We start from the raw sequence: 24,429 nt of genomic DNA, 5'->3' as shown, positions 1-24,429 counted from the left end.
ATAAATATATTAAGGTAGTTTTTAAATAAGTAGTTGATTCACCTCTAGAATCTAGGAGAAGGCATAGGAGGTCGGAAAAATAGCCTAAAACTAGCCCCAAACATATTTAAAACTTCGCTGAAAAGTAAAACCAATTCTTATCAGCAATTTCCGAGATATAAAACTTTAGACAAAAATAACGTTTTCTACTTCAAATTATCTATCTAAACAAAGTATTATTTATACCTACATGATTAAAAATATAGGCAACAATATCTTTTTATAAGATTTTTGGAGAAAAACCTTTTAATATTCCATTTCTTAAGATATTATAATATTTCATTACTTTCGTACATAGGATTAGAAAATCTATTTCTAATTTTATTCAGGTATGTTTGAACACGGCCTCTCCGAGTCTGTATCACCATGTGCTGGTATCCGCGCTGTACAGAATCATCACCCAGACCAGGCTGGCATGGTGGCCACAGATTGACATGCTCTACAGCAAATCTGGAGAACTCAGGTATGACCACAGAGGAAGGGAGGGAGGGGATATTGGACTGTAATATAAATAATATCTTATTTATTTCCTTAAAAACTTGGTACTTAATTTAAATTTTGATTGCTTGGTTCAAAATTAGCAGTGCCTAAGCTTTTCAAAAGATAATACAATCTACAAAAGGGGTAATTTTTTTATTATCATCATTGAGGAATAATAGGATATATAAAATTTTTCTCAATTGTCTTATCCCTTAAAATTCCTTGGCGTTCTATGTTGCAAGTTAGTTAGTCTTATATTTAAATATTTAAAACAAAGAAAATATTTTGTTGAATGGCTGGTTTATTATTTTTTGGTTGACATTTAACAGCCTACAGCCAATTTTAAAATTTCCTGAAAAATAACTTATCGACGTTTTACTAAAGACACAAAAAGGAAGACAAAATCCTGTTACTTTGGTTTATATTACCTACAGAAACCAAGGACTATAATATCCAAATGTAAGAGGCAATTCATGAAAATTATAACAAACTTTTAACAATTTAAGAGATATTAATTAACATATTTCTTTCCAGGGCCATGTTTACCGAGACGTTGACACGAGTTGTGACACAGGGAATTTATATCAACCATCAACCTGTAAAAATGATTCCCAGCATTGACTTTGGAAAAAAGGTAATGTCACGTGATAAAATGATTTGAGGATTTTTATGTTTTTTTTTTCTTTTCCAGGCCAAATCATTACAACATAGGTACCTATTCTTTATTTTGGTTGTCTTACGTAATGGAATTTTTTTCAATAAACACTAATCATAGAAAATTCTGAAGTATTTTAAAAAGTAGGTTTTTTTTTATGAAAAAACATTTTAAGAAATATACCTAGCTAGGTTACTCTGTTTAAGTTCACATTATCTTAAATCAAATAAATACTTGTTTATATATCTAAATTATTTTAAACATACCTATGCAAATTTGAAAAACATTTCTTTTAAATTTTTCGCCTTTATTGGTATTACTTAATTTTTTGTGAATTATTTTTTAAAGTTTTTTAGTAAAAAGATAGGTAATACTTATTTTTTGTAGGTTGCTGTTAAGTTTAACAAGGCAACAACCAGTGAAGAGACAGGGTTTCAGAAGAATCTTTTATTGTGCATGGTCAGACTTATCCATGCGGACCCTATGCTGCTGTTGAACAGCCAGGTATGAATCTTTTAATTGCACCATCTTTGTCTAAAAGTTATAAATATGTGTGGACATCGAATCGTTTATTCTACAATCTAACAATATCCTAACTCATCAAAATGAAATAGATTCAAAATGACGGGTTAAGTGCTTTTTACGGTGTTTAAACGCCCTTTTTATTTAAGAGTTTGTATAAGTGGTGGAGGTTGTAAATATTGTCAATTAAAAAAAAAACATTTCATCGATCATTGTCTTATCCCTTAAGAGCTCTGAATTCATCATCCATTGTCATTGATATCCCTTAAGATTATTGAATTCATCTTCCATTGTCATATTAATTAAGATATCTGTATTTATCTTACATCGTCTTATCCCTAAATCCCTGGAGCATAATTATTCTTTTTTCTAGGGTAAGCCGGGGCATGAAATTCAACACTCAACCTTGGAGTTAATGAATGGTCTGGTTTCTTTAATCTATCAGCCAGGTATTACAATAGATTTGGGATATTTTGATTGGGGAAATTGTCGTCAACGATAATAAAATAAACATCATTTATCGTTCATCCAGTAGGATGGGATGGGATGATGCAAAGGGGGGTGGATTGTTATTTTACCAAATACAAGTTTCACTTTATTAGAGTACATGATAATCTGGTGTAAGATGCAAGTAATAATAAAACCATTGGAAAACATTAATCTAATTAGCTTCCGACGGACAGACAAACCCTTGTTTTATAGTTGTAGCTTCAAGTAAAGATTTATTATTACTTTAGGCTCAGAACCGTCTTTAATCCAGCGGAAATGAATTGTTTTGGGTGCTAAACTATTATTTATTTAATTCTTAACAATAAAAGTTTCTAATCTAGCAAAATTTAAAAATCCCAATTTAACATAAGAAAATCATGTTCATTGAGGTTAAAGGTTCAAATCCCTGCAAAATAACGCTTATTATTTGTGTAGGTATGCCGGACGTAGCCCAGGAGGCTATGGACGCGCTGTCTAAGCTGCATGAACCCGACAAGATTGAGCTGTGGAACCCCGAGGCGCCCATCAATACTTTCTGGGATATATCCTCACAGGTATAGTAGAGTCTGAGGTATACAGGGGGGCAAGGGACTTTGAGCTCTTTATTACACAACTTTTCAAAGTTTTAAAAGAACGTTTTTTATTCATTCGTTGGCTTTTGTTGAATTTTTTTGGCTCATTAGGTTAATGTCCAAACATTTCAACCACTAATTTCATTCTACAAAAGGGTTAATTTTGTGTATCATCATTGGATGTACATCAATTTATCGGACATTGTCTTATTCTTCAAGATCCCCGGTATAGTAGGAATAAGATGTTATTGTGTTGAATATACTTCTGTTATCGAGAGAAATAGGATATAACCTTAGCTATGATATAATAGGGAGGGAAGTTGGAATGGGTTAACCACCACCCCCCACCCTCATTAAAAAAATTAAGATACTACCCCTCATCACTTGCATATTTATTGAAAAGTTTTGATTTTGGAAATGGGACTTTGCCCCTCCCCCTTTAAAAAAACAAAAGAAAATAACATGAGACAAACCAAAATATTACTAGATACCTCTAACACTGTTATTTTGTACAACCCAATTAGATAATCAATTATGTAGACATACTCAAATATAAATATTTAGCTATTATTCTCTGTATAACAGAAACTAATACAGCACCAGATAATCAACTATACAGACTAACTCAAATAAAAATATTTAGGTATTATTCTCTGTATCACAGAAACTAATACAGCACCAGATAATCAACTATACAGACATACTCAAATGGATGCGAGACATCCTTGTTTCAAGGAACCTATTTTTGCTAAGGTAAGAAGAAATGTTTTTCTAAGAATTTTTGGAAAATAATACTCGTCTGTTAAAGGGGGGGGGGGGGGGGGAAATGTGGTGACTCGTCACACGACATACCGGCAATTTTATTTTGGCTGCGGGGGGACTTAGTCATTTTTTTCAAATTCTCGTTTATGAAGGTATATCTTAAATACAGTATGCTACTCCCTTAGTTTTAGAGATAATTGGATGAAATCTTTTGGGCTGGGTCACTAATTACCCCAACTATTGGTATCTTTAAAAAAAACGGCGGCGAGACCGCCGCTCCCGCCGCCCGCCGCCGTTTTCCGCCGCCACCAAAAAAAATTTTTTTATTGCATTTCTCGCCGAATTAGGCAATTTGGAATCATTTGAGACCCTGTTATTTTTTTCAAAAAATTTTCCCCTTACAAGCAACCCTGCGGGGGGACTTAGTCATTTTTTTCAAATTCTCGTTTATGAAGGTATATCTTAAATACAGTATGCTACTCCCTTAGTTTTAGAGATAATTGGATGAAATCTTTTGGGCTGGGTCACTAATTACCCCAACTATTGGTATCTTTAAAAAAAACGGCGGCAAAACCGCCGCTCCCGCCGCCCGCCGCCGTTTTCCGCCGCCACAAAAAAATTTTTTTATTGCATTTCTCGCCGAATTAGGCAATTTGGAATCATTTGAGACCCTGTTATTTTTTTCAAAAATTTTTCCCCTTACAAGCAACCCTGCGGGGGGACTTTTATTTTGGGTGCTACTCCCTTAGTTTTAGAGATAATTGGATGAAATCTTTTGGGCTGGGTCACTAATTACCCCAACTATTGGTATCTTTAAAAAAAACGGCGGCGGGACCGCCGCTCCCGCCGCCCGCCGCCGTTTTCCGCCGCCACGAAAAAAATTTTTTTATTGCATTTCTCGCCTTTTGCATTTGAGACCATGTTATTTTTTTCAAAAATTTTTTCCCTTACAAGCACCCCTGCGGGGGGACATAGTCATTTTTTTCAAATTCTCGTTTATGAAGGTATATCTTAAATACAGTATGCTACTCCCTTAGTTTTAGAGATAATTGGATGAAATCTTTTGGGCTGGGTCACTAATTACCCCAACTATTGGTATCTTTAAAAAAAACGGCGGCAAAACCGCCGCTCCCGCCGCCCGCCGCCGTTTTCCGCCGCCACAAAAAATTTTTTTTTATTGCATTTCTCGCCGAATTAGGCAATTTGGAATCATTTGAGACCCTGTTATTTTTTTCAAAAATTTTTCCCCTTACAAGCAACCCTGCGGGGGGACTTTTATTTTGGGTGCTACTCCCTTAGTTTTAGAGATTAGGGAAAATAATACTCGTCTGTTAAAGGGGGGGGGGGGGGGAAATGTGGTGACTCGTCACACGACATACCGGCAATTTTATTTTGGCTGCGGGGGGACTTAGTCATTTTTTTCAAATTCTCGTTTATGAAGGTATATCTTAAATACAGTATGCTACTCCCTTAGTTTTAGAGATAATTGGATGAAATCTTTTGGGCTGGGTCACTAATTACCCCAACTATTGGTATCTTTAAAAAAAACGGCGGCGAGACCGCCGCTCCCGCCGCCCGCCGCCGTTTTCCGCCGCCACCAAAAAAAATTTTTTTATTGCATTTCTCGCCGAATTAGGCAATTTGGAATCATTTGAGACCCTGTTATTTTTTTCAAAAAATTTTCCCCTTACAAGCAACCCTGCGGGGGGACTTAGTCATTTTTTTCAAATTCTCGTTTATGAAGGTATATCTTAAATACAGTATGCTACTCCCTTAGTTTTAGAGATAATTGGATGAAATCTTTTGGGCTGGGTCACTAATTACCCCAACTATTGGTATCTTTAAAAAAAACGGCGGCAAAACCGCCGCTCCCGCCGCCGTTTTCCGCCGCCACAAAAAATTTTTTTTTATTGCATTTCTCGCCGAATTAGGCAATTTGGAATCATTTGAGACCCTGTTATTTTTTTCAAAAATTTTTCCCCTTACAAGCAACCCTGCGGGGGGACTTTTATTTTGGGTGCTACTCCCTTAGTTTTAGAGATAATTGGATGAAATCTTTTGGGCTGGGTCACTAATTACCCCAACTATTGGTATCTTTAAAAAAAACGGCGGCGGGACCGCCGCTCCCGCCGCCCGCCGCCGTTTTCCGCCGCCACGAAAAAAAATTTTTTATTGCATTTCTCGCCTTTTGCATTTGAGACCATGTTATTTTTTTCAAAAATTTTTTCCCTTACAAGCACCCCTGCGGGGGGACATAGTCATTTTTTTCAAATTCTCGTTTATGAAGGTATATCTTAAATACAGTATGCTATTCCTTTAGTTTTAGAGATAATTGGATGAAATCTTTTTGATTGTGTCACTAATTACCCCAAATTTTGGTATCTTTCAAAAAAACGGCAGCAGCACCGCCGCTCCCGCCGTCCGCCGCCGTTTTCCGCCGCCACGAAAAAAATTCTTTTATTGCATTTCTCGCCAAATTAGGCAATTTTGAATCATATGAGACCATGTTATTTTTTCAATTTTTTTTGGGGCGGTGGCGGAAAACGGCGGCGGCGGATGGCGGGAGCAAGGTTGCTTGTAAGGGGAAAAAATAACTTGGTCTCATATTATTCCAAATTGCCTAATTCGGCGAGAAATGCAATAAAAAAATTTTTTTTGGTGGCGGCGGAAAACGGCGGCGGACGGCGGGAGCGGCGGTCCCGCCGCCATTTTTTATTCAAATATTTTCAAATATTTTTTTACTGACCTACCTAAAAAGATTTTGTTTCAATATCTTTAAAAGCACAGGAGTAGCACTGAATTTAAGATATACCTTGATAAACGAGAATTTGAAAAAAATGACTATGTCCCCCCGCAGGGGTGCTTGTAAGGGAAAAAATTTTTGAAAAAAATAACATGGTCTCAAATGATTCCAAATTGCCTAATTTTTTTTGGTGGCGGCGGAAAACGTCGGCGGGCGGCGGGAGCGGCGGTCTCGCCGCCGTTTTTTTTAAAGATACCAATAGTTGGGGTAATTAGTGACCCAGCCCAAAAGATTTCATCCAATTATCTCTAAAACTAAGGGAGTAGCACCCAAAATAAAATTGCTGGTATGTCGTGTGACGAGTCACCACATTCCCCCCCCCCCCCCCCTTTATTAGTTGTAACGAAAGGAGATGCATTTGGCTATTTAAGACTTATTAAGACAAAGGTTTCTAAATTAGATGTTTGGCTGTCTTGAATAATAAATGCTTTTTTTGTTTATCATCATTTGGGATGTATAATGTTTGTCAATTTACCGTCCATTGTCTTATGCTTTAAGATCCCTGAAAACACTACTTATACTATATATTATATCTTTTTATAATTGTGGGCTTTAATGATATTCCCTGTTTATGAGATCTTATTGTCCAACCACACATAATAATGCTATTTCCATAATCCAGGTATAGAGAATATGCCAACCGTGGCAGCGGCATTGCTATCTGCCGTCAGGCACACATCAAGCTGGAGGTTGTATTCTTCATGTACCTGTGGTCCATAGATATGGAGGTAGGGTCATACTTTTGTATAGTAGCGCAGCTACTCTATAATTAGGATATGGTTAGTTCTTCATGTACCTGTGATCTATAGATATGGAGGTAGGGTCATACTTTTGTTTAGTAGCGCAGCTACTCTATAATTAGGATATGGTTAGTGCTTCATGTACCTGTGATCTATAGATATGGAGGTAGAGTCATAATTTTGTTTAGTAGCGCAGCTACTCTATAATTAGAATATGGTTAGTTCTTCATGTACCTGTGTTCTATAGATATGGAGATAGAGTCATACTTTTGATTATTAGCGCAGCTACTCTATAATTAGGATATGGTTAGTTCTTCATGTACCTGTGTTCTATAGATATGGAGGTAGAGTCATACTTTTGATTATTAGCGCAGCTACTCTATAATTAGAATATGGTTAGTTCTTCATGTACCTGTGTTCTATAGATATGGAGATAGAGTCATACTTTTGATTATTAGCGCAGCTACTCTATAATTAGGATATGGTTAGTTCTTCATGTACCTGTGATCTATAGATATGGAGGTAGAGTCATACTTTTGTTTAGTAGCGCAGCTACTCTATAATTAGAATATGGTTAGTTCTTCATGTACCTGTAATCTATAGATATGGAGGTAGAGTCATACTTTTGTTTAGTAGCGCAGCTACTCTATAATTAGTATATGGTTAGTTCTTCATGTACCTGTAATCTATAGATATGGAGGTAGAGTCATACTTTTGTTTAGTAGCGCAGCTACTCTATAATTAGTATATGGTTAGTTCTTCATGTACCTGTAATCTATAGATATGGAGGTAGGGTCATACTTTTGTTTAGTAGCGCAGCTACTCTATAATTAGTATATGGTTAGTTCTTCATGTACCTGTAATCTATAGATATGGAGGTAAGGTCATACTTTTGTCTAGTAGCGCAGCTACTCAATAAAAAGTTTTTGATTATTAATCTAAAGCAATTCTCAATTTTCAATCCGCTCAAAGTTGTGTCTAGCTTAGTCGAGCATAAGAACCCTAACCCCCCTCCCCCCCCTCTTACTTATTATAATTTAAAATAAATTGGCTTCAGTTAGGTTAGGACCTGCAGAGTTAGAGGTTCCTTCAGGGGTTAGGTAGTGGAAATTAATTTAAGACTTTCATATAGTAATGTTATTTTTATCTTTATCAGGCCGTCTCTGTAGCCATGTCCTGTTTCTCGCTGTTGTGTGAGGAGGCCGACATCCTGGGTGTGTCGGACGAAGTGACCTCCACCTACCTGCTACCCAACTACCATGTTTACCAGGAGCTGGCACAGGCCAGCAGCATCCTCACCACGGGCAGGGCCCTCCTCCAGAAACGGGTTATGTCCATGCTCAGGAAGATTGACGTCTGGACGCATGGAGTTAGACAGGTAGGGTTTTCTTTCCAGTAAGGCTTCGAAACCAAACAATATCCGTTGGACTAGAAACTACCCTCAGCTATAATGTACAAATAAGCCATTTATACGCACACAGTAATTCCTTGATGCCTGCTCTCTAGCATCCACTCCTTCTCTGACAGTCTCAAGTCCTTCCTTTAAGGGAAGTATATCCTTATCATTAATTTGTGCTTTAAATGCAGATAGTTCGCTTTTTAAAGCATCTAAATCTGCCTTTTTAGGCCTGGACTCAAGATCATCATTGAGCTTCTTTATCTCCTCTTTCAGATCAGTATTTGCTTTAGAAAGAGAAGCCAGTTCTTTTTTATTTGCAGTAATACGGGCAGACAGACTCTCAATTACTTCTAATTTAGATAGTCTATCCTTGATATCCCGAATATCTTCTGTTAGTGTAGTTTCTACACTTAACTTGTTAAACTTTGACATTTTGTTAATTTGATCCCTTGTATAGGAAATGAATTACAAATACATGTGTTTACAGGCAATTTCCCACGAATATCAAAATAAACATCATAGAATTAGTATCAGTTTTATTAGCCCGAGCCTTCCGCCTCTTGGGGTTAAAAAACTGATTTAAATCTTGTAAGTTTTCTTTTTAATATCCACGGAAAGCTGTCTATAATATGATGCGATAAATAACTATAGGAAAGCTATCTAATAAATAGTACTACTTTGACTGACAGAAATGTTTAAGGCATTTTCTTAAAATCAAGTATTTGATTGACTCTCCTTTGTACCAATGTAAAAAGATAGGAATCCTTTAATTTATTATTTGCCTATTATGATTTTTGAAAAGAATCTTCCAATTTAATTGGAAAAATCCTCCAATTTGTGTATTTTAGGCATGGGAGGACACCTTTATGAACTGGGAAGGCTCTACCAAGCACCTGACCCAGTATCCCAAGACAAAGGAAGATCTAACCAGCGGTCAGGCCGAGGCATTCCACCGAATGGGTAAGCGCCGTGCCAGCCACCACTCTACAGAACATGAGCTTGAAGACCAGTTGGCCGAATGGGCTAACATGACTGGTTTTCTAGTAGCTTTAGGAGGGATATGTCTCCAGAAGAAATCGCCAGAAAATGTTCGGTTACAACAGCAAGAATCAGTTGTGCGATTTAAGGGTTCGGCGGGCGGCGGCGTGTCGCCGGCAATGGCACATGCCGCAGCCCTACCACACTCAGCCGGCCAGGACATGCAATACTGTCCGGTTACCCAATTTTTGGGCCACCTGCTGCGGCTGCTGGTGTGTCCCAACGAAAAGTTCGGGCCACAAATTCAGCAACACGTGAAAGAGTTGGTGGGCCACGACATGCACCCAGCCCTGTATCCCATCCTGTTTGATCAAATCAAAATTATTGTGGAGAAATTTTTTGATTCGTCCTGCCAGGTGATTGTGAATGATACGAATACACAGTTTATTGAGCATATTATTTTTATAATGAAGAATGTGTTGGAGCCGGGAACTGGACCTGGGAGCAGCCACCAGCACTGCCAGAAGGCGGCTGGAGGTGGTCAGGGCCAGGAGAACCTTGGACAGACCAGTATTGAACCTATGATGCTCGCGATCGTCAGGTAGGGTTTTGAATATAGATGAGGTTTAGGGAAAAGGGATCTAAGGGATAAAACAACGGCCGAAAAATTGATGTACATCTCTGATTATGATTTAAAAAATTTCCTCTTCTGTGGATTACAATTAGTGGTTGAAACTTTTGGAAATTCAACTTGATGAACCAACCAATCAAAATTCAATATGAGTCCCCAAAGTTGTTAAGCCAACGAATAAAACTAAAATTTTGGGGTCTGTTTTGTCCAATGATCCTTTTCTCCCTAGCTCTTTAATACGACACTAAAAAAAACTATCAATATTCAGGTATGTGCGTCATCTTGACACAACTGTGCACGCGCTGCACATCAAGTCGCGCCTGTGCCAGCTAGTGGAGGCCATGATGAAACGGCGGGACGACCTTGCCTTCCGCCAGGAGATGCGCTTTCGCAATAAGCTGGTGGAGTACCTGACAGACTGGTGCATGGGGAACTCTCATCAGGCATGCACAATTTATAATTCATTTATTACCTTAGATGATATTTAATACACAATATTCCAGCTTGAAAAGGTATTCCTATCAGACAAAGATTTTTTATTAGTCACATATTAGTCATTCCAATAATACAAGCGACATAATTTTTGGATTAACCAATAATATTGTTGGGTTGATTAAGTATTTTTTTAAAAATAAACTTATGGTAAACCCCGTTAAGGATTTTTCAACACCTCTTAAAGTTTTATAAACACATTCTCTGATTAATTGGATTCAAAACTTTTATAAAACCTAATGGATTGATTAGGTAAGAAGTGTATAAACTTGACAAGCGATAAATTTGATTTCCAGAAGGGTAGTTTTATTTATCATCAATAAAGTTTTACATTAATTTTGTGTTCTTATTCAATATAAGCAAGTAACAAAATTTTATGAAAAAATATTTTCTGAATATTTACTAAGTAACCATGATATATTAGATTGCACCGCCGGCGGCTGGCGATGTTTCCGCCATTACCCGCGACCTTGACGAGGCGTGTATGCACGCCGTAGCCGCCCTGCTGCAGGGCCTACCCCTTCAGTCCGAGGAGCCGGACCGTGGCGACCTTATGGAGGCCAAAAGTCAGCTGTTCCTGAAATATTTCACCCTGTTTATGAATCTGTTGAATGATTGTGGCGAGGTGGTTGGGGCTGTCATTACGGCAGGTAGGATCTTAAAATCATTATTTTGAGAATGATTACTTTCAAAGCATGTTTTTGATTTTTTTCATCGGTGGTTAATGTGAAAAAATAAGTAGGTACCTATTGATGGGTTAACAAAATGTACACATTTATTTATGTACATATCTATTATATTCATCTTTATATCTATCTATCTAGGACATGAGGGTAAAGAGGAGAGTGTAGTAGCACAACTACAGCACGGAGTTAGAACCAGACTTCTCACACATACACAACATTACAACATCTATCTATCTAGGACATGAGGGTAAAGAGGAGAGTTTAGTGGCACAACTGCAGCACGGGGTTAGAACCAGACTCCATACTAACACAATATTATAATACCTATCCATCTGTCTGGGACATGAGGGTAAATAGGAGAGTGTAGTAGCACAACTACAGCACGGGGTTAGAACCAGACTTCACACAAACACAATATTATAATACCTATCCATCTGTCTAGGACATAGTAAAGAGGAGAGTGTAGTAGCACAACTATAGCACGGGGTTAGAACCAGACTCCATACTAACACAATATTATAATATCAATCTATCTAGGACATGAGGGTAAAGAGGAGAGTGTAGTAGCACAACTACAGCACGGGGTTAGAACCAGACTCCACACAAACACGAGTAACAACAGCTTGAGAAATGCCACTATTCAGGTACGTTTACTCATTATTTATAGAATGAAGTTTGGCCTTATTTATGGGTTTCTAACTACCTAATACCTACCTACATAGATAATCTATAACTGAATTTTTTATAAAATTTTTAAACGTGTGTAGGCAATGTCGAATCTTTTATCCGCGAACATTGACAGTGGGTTGATGCACAGCATTAGCCTGGGCTATCACAAGGACCTGCAGACCAGGGCCGCATTCATGGAGGTCCTCACAAAGATACTGCAACAGGTAAAATAATCTGTTTTTTTTTGTGTCTCGGATTACCAGGTTAGAATCCCGTTTCTAAAAAAAAAATCAAAAATAGATAACCAAGTCGTATGATATTCTAATTATAGTATCTAGTGGAATATCTTGGCTATAAACAGGCGCAAGTCATTCTCAATTAAATTTGGATGTTTATTTCTTCTGATTTTGTTTTTGAAGATTCAAGTGGATTAATAAAGTATCAATAAAAATCTTATTTTGACGTTCAAGGTTCTAAATAAAGCATTATTTAATTTCTTATACTTAATCTTTATAATTGATTGATTGATCATAGTTAAGTTAAGACACTTTTGTATGGCTATTAGGGCCAGCTTTATTATTGACGTTTTTATTTTGAACAAAAGTAAATTAATAGCATTGAAAATATTGACATTGAATTCACTCAATGCTTTTTTATTTAGGGTACAGAGTTCGATACCCTTGCCGAGACTGTGTTGGCAGATAGGTTTGAACAGCTGGTCCAGCTAGTTACTATGATTGGAGACAAAGGTACACATTATCAACTACATCTTCTACCATGTAGTTTTAAAAATAAAAAAAAAACGAGAAAATGGAGACTTGCAGGGATCTTCAAGGATAAGATAATGGATGATAGATTGATATTTTCTCCCAATGATGTTAAACAAAGTACCCCTACATAGATCAAATTATTGTTTTAAAGTCCTTGCTTGAAACCAACCAATCAAATTTGTTAAAAATACATATTTTTTTTAGGCAACGAATAAGATAACATGTTGTTGTATTTGTAAACTATTGTAATTTACAAACTATTTTCTCCTCCATCTCTAAATGATCTTTCTTAAACTGTTCGTCTGTGTAAAGGGATAGTTTCACGAAGTGCATTTTAAAAAAAATAGTGAACTGTAAGTTTTTTCTATTTTAAATAACGTAGTAGTGCATAATATAAAGTTATTGATTAAAATTAAGAGATTTTACCAGGGATTTTCCTTAAAAAATGAGTTTTTCATTTTTATTTTCAACTTCGTTGCGTGTTATATATGGCAAAAACTTTTTTGTCATAAATACAACTTTAGAACTAATAGAACTAGTTAATAGAACTTTAAACTTTTTATACAACAAAATACACATAACAACAAAGAATGACCAATAAAATATTGAGTATGGTACTTAGAGTAGTGATCTTTTTATATGCCTTAGTAGAATATATTAGGCATTAGATAGATATGATTGTGATAAAGAATTTTAACATTGACCTGACCAAACTTTTTTTATTTGACAATATCTAAAAGAGTTAGTGATTTGCAACATAAATTACATGAGAATGGTCTTTTTATATATATATATATATGTTGTATGGTTAGTTGGTATTTCCGCGGGAGATAATGTGTATATTGTAAGTAAACCGGACGGTTTTCTTTATTTTTTTAAAAAGAATCTATAGAAAACCTGTCCTATAGTGAACCGGACGTTATTTTTTATGTTTTTTAAGTAACTTGTCCCAAGGGGAACCCCTGTTAAATTTTTTTATAACTCTTGTGAAATATGTGGAAAAAGATTATCTAAAATTGGTGTTTTGGCTATACATATTTGGAAAAAAATAGACCATTCTCATGTAATTATGTGGCAAATCTCTTTAACTTTTTTCGATATTGTCAAATAAAAAAAGTTTGGTCTGGTCAATGTTAAAAATTCTTTAACATATAATCATATCTATCCAATGCCTAATATATTCTACTAAGACATATAAAAGTTCACTACTCTAAGTACCTTAACTCTTTAAATACACTTCATAGAACTATCCCTTTACATTTTTCTATCATTGCAACTTTAAGCAACTTTTTTTCTATTTATTATTAATTTTAAGATATGATCTTTCAAATAATTTCTAAAGGCTAATATTAACATACAATAAAATATTTTAAGGTGAACTATCCATTGCCATCGCCCTGTCCAACGTGGTGACCTCGAACCAGATGGACGAGCTGGCCCGCGTCTTTGTCACCCTGTTCGACGCCAAGCACTTGTTGTCCCCGCTGCTGTGGAACATGTTCTACCGCGAGGTGGAGGTGTCAGACTGCATGCAGACCCTGTTCAGGGGCAACTCCTTGGGCAGCAAGATTATGGCATTCTGCTTCAAGATCTATGGGGCCACGTTCCTGCAGGGCTTGCTGGAGCCCTTGATACAGGAGATGATTGATAACGCCAGTGGGGTTAGCTTTGAGGTAAATAATTTTTTAATTACGGCTTCGAAATTGGTTGATATCCGCTGGATTAAAACCGGTTCTCAGCCATACTGGAAAATCACGTATACCATCGTGTTACAGACAATTTGCCACAAAAATGAAAATAAAAATTAAAGCTAGTTTTTAGTAGAGACCTTAGGCACCTCGGGACTTTTCCATTTTAATATCCGCGGAAAACTGTCTATAATACAATGCGTAAAATAACTATATTTTGTTTAGCTTAGTTACAGGAATTTTTAGTTATAGTTCTTAGTTGTAAAAATAAATGATAATCATAATCTGTTTATGGATACATTATTTAGCTGTTACCATAATTATTTCTTTACATGCTATGGTTGTATCTCTTCTTAATCATTAGAATCTTATCCTATAATTTAAAGTAGTAAGGTTTTTGTCTGTCCATCAGTATCTTGTTATCTAATGATCCAATAAGGCCTCTATTATAGGTCATTTTAATTTAGTAGATTAGACAGATGTTCAGTGTCATGAAAATATAAACTTACATAAAACGTAAAATATTTTTTTTGCATAAAATTATAATTAATAATGGATGTTTAACAGTATCTTTAAAAGCTGCCAAAAAAATCACGTTTCCTCCATAAAGATTTACACAGATTCAGGGACGTACGGACATTTATCAGTATAAATAGCTTCGCTACTAAAAACAATAATGTTTAGGTTGACCCTGCAAGGCTAGAGCCCCACGAGAATCTGGAGCAGAACCAGCAGAACCTGGCACACATCACCCAGAAGGTCTTTAACGCCATTGTGAGCTCTGCCGATAGGTTCCCCTCCCAGCTGAGGTCCATGTGCCACTGTCTATATCAGGTAAGAAGTTACAGTTTTTATCATATTATATAATAAACCAGCAGCTGCGCCTTTAAAGGCTTGTCTTAAAGATGTCTACCTAGTCGCTGTTCATATTAAAGAATAATATCATATGGTAAATAAAAAAGGTTTTATAGATTTCTTATATTTTAGGTGCTGTGTAAAAGATTCCCCCAGTCAATACAGAATAATATTGGAGCTGTAGGCACTGTTCTATTCCTGAGGTAAAAATCCTAAGATTTAAATATTGTCCCCAAAATTTTTAGGTAAACAAATGATTAAACGTGTTTATAATAAGTTTGGAACCAGAATAAATTAGTCAGATGTCAGTCCCTTCGTGTAAACCTGATTTTTTTTTCAAGGAAGGAGGGAACATAGGACTCTAAATTACACTGGTACTTAAAGTTTTATAACCACGTACTTGAATTTTTATTGATTGGTTTCTAACTAGTAGTGTCCAAACTTTTTTTACCAATAATTTTAACCTATAGAAAAGGTAATTTTATTTCATCATAATTGGGGTTGTATATCAAATTATAGTCCATTGTCTTATCCCTTAACATCACTGTATTTTTTTTCATACTCATTGGTTTCTGAATTTTAGATTTATCAACCCTGCTATTGTGTCCCCTTATGAGATGGGCATAGTGGAGAAGCAGCCGCAGCCGCATATAAAGCGCGGGCTAATGCTGATGTCTAAAATCCTGCAAAACATTGCTAACCACGTGGAGTTCTCGAAGGAACAGCATATGTTGTACTGCAATGAGTTTGTACAGCATAATTTTGAGGCTGGTCGCAGATTTTTTATCCAGGTATTTATTAATGACCTGTTCTTGTATATTATTCATGTATACCTAGGTATTATTGATTTAGTTGCATGTTGAACTTAAACTTTTTAAGATATTGTCAAATAAAAAAAGTTTGGTCTGGTCAATGTTAAAAATTCTTTAACATATAATCATATCTATCCAATGCCTAATATATTCTACTAAGATATATAAAAGTTTACTACTCAAAGTACCTTAACTCTTTAAATACACTTCGTAGAACTATCCCTTTATATTATAAGAGAAATATTCAATTAAAGGAAAATTTTCAATATTTCAAAATCTTAATGGGATTCGACCTTTTCTAAAATTGAAATCTGAGTCGGTTTAGTGGTTAGCAAGATCTAAACTTTCAATGTTAAAACCTTACCACTTGAATATATAGGATTAGAAATTTAGTCGGTTTAAAATTGCTAATATATTAAAATGGGAATTGTGGTTCTATTAAAAATGTTCAAGAACAAAGAACTGTTTTTAACTGTAGGTATCAGTATACAGATAAACATGGGTAAAATTATAAAAGAATTGCATATTCGACTTTTAGAGTTGCACTGCTACTAATTGGAATATACTTTTTTTCTCCATTTGTTGACCATCTTCTATAAAACTAGAGTCTATTCAATGTTAATCCATCTATTATTGATCCTGCAGTGTTATTAATGGTAATATTTTACAGATTGCATCTGACTGCGAGTCTATAGACCACAATCAGAGTCACTCCATGTCCTTCATCAGCGACGCGAACGTGTTGGCACTGCACCGGCTGCTCTGGAACCACCAGGAGAAGATTGGGGACTACCTGTCCTCCAGCCGGGATCACAAGGAACAGAGATGGACATTTTTAACTAGTTGTAAAGTTTATGCGCAACGAATAAATTGTAACATAAGTTAATTGTAAAATAAAATTAACTATTATGAAGGGTGATATATATAAGGTAGATATATAAGAGGGATAGAGTTAACAAATATAGAGAATATTGGACTATAAAAAGCAATGGCACATAAAGTTTTATCAACACAATATCTTATTCGTTGGCTTGAAATCTTTGGGTGCCTTAATTAGATTTTTATTAGGTTGAACAAATTAATGGTGTCTAAATTTTTTTCAACCAATAATTTCAATAATAATAATAATGGTTATTTGTATCATACATTGTCTTATCCTTCAAGATCCCTTAATATTAATGTATAGTATTCGTTTTTAATTGTCATCTGCTGCTACAGGCCATGGGCCGACGGCCATTCGACAAAATGGCGACACTGCTGGCGTACCTGGGCCCGCCAGAACACCGGGCTGTCGACACACAGTTCCTGTTCTCCAACTTTACGCGGTGGTCCTCGATGGACATGACCAGCACCAAGTTCGAGGAGATCATGTCGAAGCACAACATGCACGAGAAGGACGAGTTCAAGTCCATCAAGTCGCTGAACATTTTCTACCAGGAATGGATATATAACACGTGGATATTATGACAGGGGAAACGTTTTAGGCTATCTAGGTTGCTAACATTGAACTTATTTATTGGTCAGTTATTCTAGCCCGCTGCGAGTTTAACTGTATTAGAAAACATAAAAATCTTATGTAACATCCAAGTAATAATATATTCATTCTACCAGGCTGGCACGAGCAAGGCCGGAAATCCGATATTTTACTATATCGCGCGGCGGTACAAGATCGGCGAGACCAACGGAGATTTGTTGATATATCACGTGATCCTGACCCTGAAGCCGTTTTGTCACAAACCGTTTGAACTGGTGGTGGACTTCACACATACCTGCTCAGATAACCGTTTCAGGTAACGGTTTTGATTTTTTCCCAAAATTTTTAATATTTATTTCTCGCATCGTATTATTAACAGCTTTCCGCGGATATAGAATGTACAATTATAAGATTAAAACCAGTTTTTTTTAGCCCCGAGATGCCGAAGGATATAATACGATGCCAGACATAGTTTTTTCGTATGGTTCCTATCCATCGGATTCGAATGAATACGAGAAAAAATGTTCCTTTTTCATTTTGGACGCTCAATTTTTATAAATAATCTAATTGACAAGAGCTTAAGGTATTTTTTGGGAGTTCAGACAAATTGCCAATAAAAACATTTCTAAAATAAAAAAAATATTTGTGTAGTAGATACAGCTATTGTCGAGGCCCTATATTATAGGTTTATCTTTGTAGTGTAAAAGTGCCCAACTTTTTAAAGCTACCTAATCAAATTCTGTTTTCACTCTCTGATTTTATATTTGCTTATTGACTTAAATTTAAATGTTTGCTGGTCTGTAAATTTCAATAATTCAACCTTTTTTTTCCAGGACCGAGTTTCTGCAGAAGTGGTTCGTGGTGCTGCCGAACGTGGCGTACGAGAACATCACGCAGGCCTACCTGTACAACTGCAACACCTGGGTGCGCGAGTACACAAAGTTCCACGAGCGCATCCTGATGCCACTGAAGAACAACCGCAAGCTGATATTCATAGACACGCCGAGCCGGCTGAATGATTACATATCGCCGGACCAGCAGAAGCTGCCAGGCGGTACTCTGTCGCTTGATGAAGATCTTAAGGAACATCTACTATATAATTTTTGATCTTTTAGTAAGTCATGAATAATAATTGTTCATGCTTTGAAAGAATAATAACTTCCAACATTTAAAGATTAGGTGGTTTTTAATAGTAATGATTACAATCTCTTTACCTATTTAGATCAAAACCTCCAAATGAGAGCTGTTTTAATAGTCATGTCTGTGAGGGGGGGGGGGGGGGGCATTTGACTGTACAATTACATTATACTATTTCACAAAAGTTTTATAAACACACACTCTCATTTCTTAACTTAAAACTTTCAATCTACAGAAGGGATAATTTTGTTTATCATAGATAGTGTTATACATCTATTTAATATATCATCGTCCATTGTCCTATCCCGATAAAATAGTATATTTGTTATGGCAGGTGTTCAACAATGCACTCAAGTTGTCCCACAAAGACACGAAGGTGAACATCAAGGTCGGGCCCACGGCTATTCAGATCACCAGCGCTGAAAAAACAAAGGTAATAAAAACTATTTTGCCACAAACTTCTCTGCTAGATATTTTTATTGTGATAAATATTTTCCTCATAATGGTTTGAATTAATATAAAGAAATGTTGCTAATAGGAGCTTTTTCCAAATTAAATATCTGTTTTTTATGGATTTTTCGCTTAAAAAAAAATACTATCTACTAACCAAGTAAAGTTTACTTCTTTTAAGTTTTTTTCTGATGATTTATTTCTATCAAGGTACTGAGTCACACAACGGTGCTGCTGAACGACGTGTACTACGCCAGTGAGATCGAGGAGGTGTGCCTAGTGGACGACAACCAGTTCACCCTCACCATCGCCAACGAGTCGGGGCCGCTGTCCTTCATCCACAACGACTGCGACGCCATAGTGCAGAGTATTATACATATCAGAACCCGCTGGGAGCTATCGCAGCCGGACAGTGTTACTGTACATCAGAAAATTAGACCAAAGGTGATACATTTTTTTTACTTTATTTTGGGAGGAAGGGGACATTGGACTGTAAATTATAATGGTTAATACGTACTAGTGTCCAAACTTTTCAACCATCTATTTTAATCTATATACCTATTGATTTTGTTTATCGTAATTGTAGGGAACATTATTGTATTGTCCGATTTCCAATCATCTACGATCCCCGATTTTTAAACTTTAAACCAAATATACAGGCATAGGTTAGTACTGAGTAATAGAATAAAATTGGGGGTAATAATTAGAAGGGATATCTTAAGCCTGTAACTTTTCTGCCAGTAAATTATAATGTTTAACTTTTCTGCCAGTGAATTTTAATATTAATTATGTATCATTGTTTTCCTTTCGATGTTAAATAGGATGTAAAAAGCAACACATTTTGTCTTAATAATGATAATCATGATGATTAGGACGTTCCTGGAACGCTGTTGAACATGGCCCTGCTAAACCTGGGCAGTAGTGACCCCAACCTGCGGACAGCCGCCTACAATTTACTCTGTGCGCTGACATCTACCTTTGACCTGAAGATTGAGGGTCACCTGCTAGAGACTAATGGATTGTGTATCCCAAGTAATAATACAATATTTATTAAGGTAACTATTCTTTTTAAAGTTTTAAAGTCGATTCTTAAAAGTTATTAAAGCTGCCTTGTTATTATTAATTGATAAGTTGACTCATAAACTTTCTATTATTAATACTTCTCAGGGAAGGAAAACATTGGAAATGGACAGTGAATTATACCAATACTTAAAGATGTATAGACACATTCTTTCATTCGCTGACCTGTAAACTTTGAGTACTTGTATTAAATCATCATTAGGGATATACAACATAACTATTGTTTTATCCCCTAAGATTCCCAGTAAATGCGCTTTCTTCTCATTTGAATGTCCCCAAGGATCATAGACGTCCAAGGATGGGGGTAAAGGGGTGTTTACTTTAAAAATCCTCATTTTACCCCCCCTCAAAATTTCAAAAAAGTGCATTAGATTACCCCCCATAAAACCTTTGAAACTCCTCAATTTACCCCCCTCAAATCAAAAAGCTTTGACGTCCCTGCAATGGACTTCCAGAAAGATCAAATTTACAATTTTTTGGATATTCTTTTATTTTCATGAAAACTTCCTTTTTCATGGAAACTTCCTTTTTTTGGTATAAAATGTTCTTATATATTTAGTCTGTTAGTGAGACCTTGGCCCGCAATGAACCCCACCTGACCCTGGAATTTCTGGAAGAATGTATCCAGGGTTTTTCTGCCTCTAGTATTGAACTCAAGCATTTGTGTCTAGAATATATGACTCCATGGTTACCAAATCTTACCAGGTAAAAGTTTAGTGGTTCTATCTCTAAGTACTTGCAGTACGCTAACCCTGCGGTGCTACCATTAACAAAAGAAAAACTACCTACCCCCTCCCATTTGTTTTTAATTTATTTCAAAATAAGGTGGGATAATTTCTTTTATTTGAAAATAAGTTTACATTCTCTGTGTCTCTTACCAAAATTCCTAACTTAGGTTAAAAATTACTGGCTATAAATCAAAATTAGGTATTTTTACATTTACAAATTGGAAAAACTGAAGCTATTATAAACAGTTTATTTTCTCTAGATTTTGTAAGCACCCAGCGGACGACACTAAGCGGCAGAAGGTGGCGCACATCCTGGACAAGCTGATCACCCTGACCATCGAGGAGGTGGAGATGTACCCCTCCATCCAGGCCAAGATATGGGGCAACATTGGACAGGTAAATTGATAGACAGGTGGCCAGGGAGGCGGTTAAGACAGTTAGACAGGTAGAGTTAGAAAGTTTCACCTTAATTCTCGCGTTAAAACTTATCCTACATTTGTTTAAATAGTTAAAGTTTTAAATCATCATTTTCTAACATGTAATTTTATGTAATTTTAAGGTATGAAAATGCTATTTGCATCTTTTTACTTGTTTTATTGTGGTCAAATCTGGATGTTATAATACTGGCATTTATTTATATGTATGTATTTGAGCTAGTATTTCACTTTTTTTTACTGGCTGCCCAACTTTATTTTATAAAATAGGTGTCTGAGTTGATTGACATGGTCCTGGATAGTTTTATCAAGCGCAGCGTGACCGGCGGCCTTGGTAGTGCGCAGGCGGAGGTCATGGCAGAAACTAGTGTCAGCCTGTCCGCCGCTAATGTTGCCCTTGTGGCTAGAAAGGTAAAGTTTGATTTTTGTTTAGAAAAATCTACAATAGGATTTGGATTGTAATGTTTCGTATTTGTTAATTATATTTTTTTGAATTCTATGAAAACAAAAAGAAATAGGTACATTAAAACAAAAAAAAGTAAAATTACTCATTTTGTATATTTTGTAAAGGACGTAAAAGTTGACGGTGTTTTATTTTAATACTATTAATTGTTTGCACTAAATATTAATAAGATTATCTTAATTCAAAGAATATTTTTAATTTAATAAGTTTTACTTCAAGAACAACAATTTTTGTGCATTATTTACGGGGGGGGGGGGGGGGGGGGGTCGGATCTGACACTTTTGCGTAAACAGTGATAAATATAAGAAAAATACATCCCAAAAGTAAACTTTTTTCCCAAATAACCTATCCTCTCACTCCAAAGGCAAAACCTATAATCACTGTTTACGCAAAAGTGTCAGATCCGACCCCCCCTTTAGCGCAGCAAAGTAGAGTCTGTATAAAAAGAAAAAGCTTGTTGTTGATGTATATTTATGATAATAATTCAATATTATGTAGGTTATATGGCGACTGTGTCGTGTAATAGACAAGACGTGTATATCTCCAACAAGTCAGCTGGAACAACATATTATGTGGGATGATATTGCCAACCTTGCAAGGTCAGTTTTCTTAGTTTCTATGGATAATAATGAAAAGGTTTTGGGTTCGAGTCTCGGTCTAATTGTGCTATAAAACCAAAATGCCAACTACAACTGCATCCAGGCATCTAAAGGGATAAAACAATTGCCAATAGATTGGTGTAATACCAAAATTTACCCTTTCTGTAGATAACAATTAGTAATTAAACCGTTTGGACACTCAACTTAATAAACCAACCAATCAAAATTAAAAAAAGAGCCCCAAAGTTGTTAAGCTAACAATTAAGAATACGTTATTGTATGACTTTGGGGACTAGTGTAATAAACTACCAAATGTCCCTTACCTCCCTGACTGATATTATATTATAAATATAAGTAAGGAGACTGCATTGGCCTATAAAAATCGTAATTTATATAATATTATGATATCAACCCTTTTCTAACTTTTAGATATCTTTTGATGTTGTCATTCAACAACAGCCTGGACGTAGCGCGCCACCTGCCCTACCTCTTCCACATTGTCACCTTTCTGGTGTGCGCGGGCCCGGTCAGCATGCGCGCCTCCACGCACGGCCTCGTCATCAACATCATCCACTCGCTGTGCACGTGCACCAAACCGGTTTTCTCAGAGGAGGCGCTGCGCGTGCTCCGCCTGTCGCTGGACGAATTCTCCCTCGCCAAGTTCTACCAACTGTTCGGAATCTCAAATGTCAACAACGCGGCGACAACCGCGTTCCGCTCAGCGCACCGCGTAGCAGGTGAGCGATGGAGTGCCGTGGACAGATCCTTCATCACAAACTCGGACAAGGAACGGCTGAGCCTGTCCTCGTTGGAGGCTATCACTGACGCCCTGCTTGAGATTATGGAGGCGTGCTCGCCCAGCCTGCCCGAGTGCAACTGGTTGAACACGTGGACAGCGCTGGCCAGGAGCTTTGCATTTAGATATAATCCAGCCCTGCAGCCCAGAGGTCTCATTGTCTTTGGCTGTATCTCAAAGTCCACAACTGATCAGGAATGAAAATATTTTCTTCACTATATTGAACTGTTGGATTTTAAACGTTTTAGATAGTGACTGATTTTCATCCCTTTGAATATTTGAATTTTTATCATTTTAATACAAGACAAATGAAAAACTTACAATATACTTAGGTATTAAGTTCTAGTTAAACATATTTAAAAAAAAAATTAAGACTAGATATTTACTTTTTTACAGCGGCTAAAGTTTATTATAAATCATTTTAATCAACCAAAAAAAAATATTTCTGTTATCACAGGATATAAAACAGTTACTGCGCATTCTAGTGAAGGCACTAGAAAGCTTTACAGACATCATGTTGATTGATGCTATAGTCATGTGTCTCACTAGGCTACAGCCTCTACTCAGGCCAGAATCTCCAATACACAAGGTGATATACTTTTAAGGGAACCTCTTTAATAATCCTCTAGTTGTTTTAAGATCTTGTCTTGTCTTGAATTCAATAGGGATTTATAAAATAACGACTCCGGGCTCCGTCTCCACAACGCGGATTTTACACATCTTTCAGTATAGCAGATATTTAAAACTAAATATGAAAACTGCATAATATTCCAGACACTCTTTTGGGTACCTTTATTATTAAACCCAAAATATTTCAGGCACTATTCTGGGTTGCTATATCAATACTACAACTTGATGAGATCACCCTGTATGCCTCTGGACTGGCTCTGTTGGAACAAAATCTTCACACACTTGATTCTCAGGTATTATTTGAAGACGAAAAGACCTATCCTCATCCATAATTTTTATGACGTCATTGACCGACTTTCTTCGTCTTCGTATTGTTGATTCATTGATTGTTTTGTAATTTTTTCAAGGTATCTCCTTCAAATGCCTATCGTGCACTGACCCCACGCCCCTATTTAAAATAAATTGAAAATAAGGGAGGATAGGTTTTTTCCTTGCCTAACACTATTTAAACACTTACCCCCCTCCCCCCTTAATTTCAACTTCAATTTAATCAAGGAAAAACAGCGTTCATAACTTTCTCTTAAATTTAAAATTAT

The 24,429-nt window shown here is 36.3% G+C and overlaps 1 protein-coding gene across 1 annotated transcript in view; it reads left to right on the top strand.

Moving 5' to 3' along the window:
- Positions 1–24,429, top strand: part of Nf1 (neurofibromin 1) — a 66,050-nt gene that overhangs the window by 7,027 nt on the left and 34,594 nt on the right. Inside the window, exons 13-44 of the mRNA XM_080164507.1 lie at positions 369–502; positions 1,054–1,153; positions 1,562–1,678; positions 2,070–2,145; positions 2,621–2,739; positions 3,401–3,510; positions 6,945–7,050; positions 8,219–8,440; positions 9,310–10,040; positions 10,339–10,513; positions 10,987–11,212; positions 11,786–11,892; positions 12,016–12,141; positions 12,579–12,666; positions 14,062–14,360; positions 15,060–15,209; positions 15,363–15,433; positions 15,814–16,021; positions 16,713–16,860; positions 17,262–17,480; positions 17,655–17,832; positions 18,350–18,600; positions 18,989–19,086; positions 19,314–19,547; positions 19,976–20,158; positions 20,743–20,888; positions 21,172–21,307; positions 21,616–21,756; positions 22,307–22,407; positions 22,837–23,400; positions 23,663–23,792; positions 24,022–24,126. Coding sequence (XP_080020633.1) covers positions 369–502; positions 1,054–1,153; positions 1,562–1,678; positions 2,070–2,145; positions 2,621–2,739; positions 3,401–3,510; positions 6,945–7,050; positions 8,219–8,440; positions 9,310–10,040; positions 10,339–10,513; positions 10,987–11,212; positions 11,786–11,892; positions 12,016–12,141; positions 12,579–12,666; positions 14,062–14,360; positions 15,060–15,209; positions 15,363–15,433; positions 15,814–16,021; positions 16,713–16,860; positions 17,262–17,480; positions 17,655–17,832; positions 18,350–18,600; positions 18,989–19,086; positions 19,314–19,547; positions 19,976–20,158; positions 20,743–20,888; positions 21,172–21,307; positions 21,616–21,756; positions 22,307–22,407; positions 22,837–23,400; positions 23,663–23,792; positions 24,022–24,126 — 5,799 coding nt within the window. The remainder of the gene's footprint in view (positions 1–368; positions 503–1,053; positions 1,154–1,561; positions 1,679–2,069; positions 2,146–2,620; positions 2,740–3,400; positions 3,511–6,944; positions 7,051–8,218; positions 8,441–9,309; positions 10,041–10,338; positions 10,514–10,986; positions 11,213–11,785; positions 11,893–12,015; positions 12,142–12,578; positions 12,667–14,061; positions 14,361–15,059; positions 15,210–15,362; positions 15,434–15,813; positions 16,022–16,712; positions 16,861–17,261; positions 17,481–17,654; positions 17,833–18,349; positions 18,601–18,988; positions 19,087–19,313; positions 19,548–19,975; positions 20,159–20,742; positions 20,889–21,171; positions 21,308–21,615; positions 21,757–22,306; positions 22,408–22,836; positions 23,401–23,662; positions 23,793–24,021; positions 24,127–24,429) is intronic.

This window comes from Acartia tonsa, chromosome 6 (genome assembly GCF_053477335.1).
Source record: "Acartia tonsa isolate MP-2025a chromosome 6, ASM5347733v1, whole genome shotgun sequence".
Taxonomy (NCBI): Eukaryota; Metazoa; Arthropoda; class Copepoda; order Calanoida; family Acartiidae; genus Acartia; species Acartia tonsa.
This window is presented reverse-complemented; position numbering and strand designations above follow the sequence as displayed.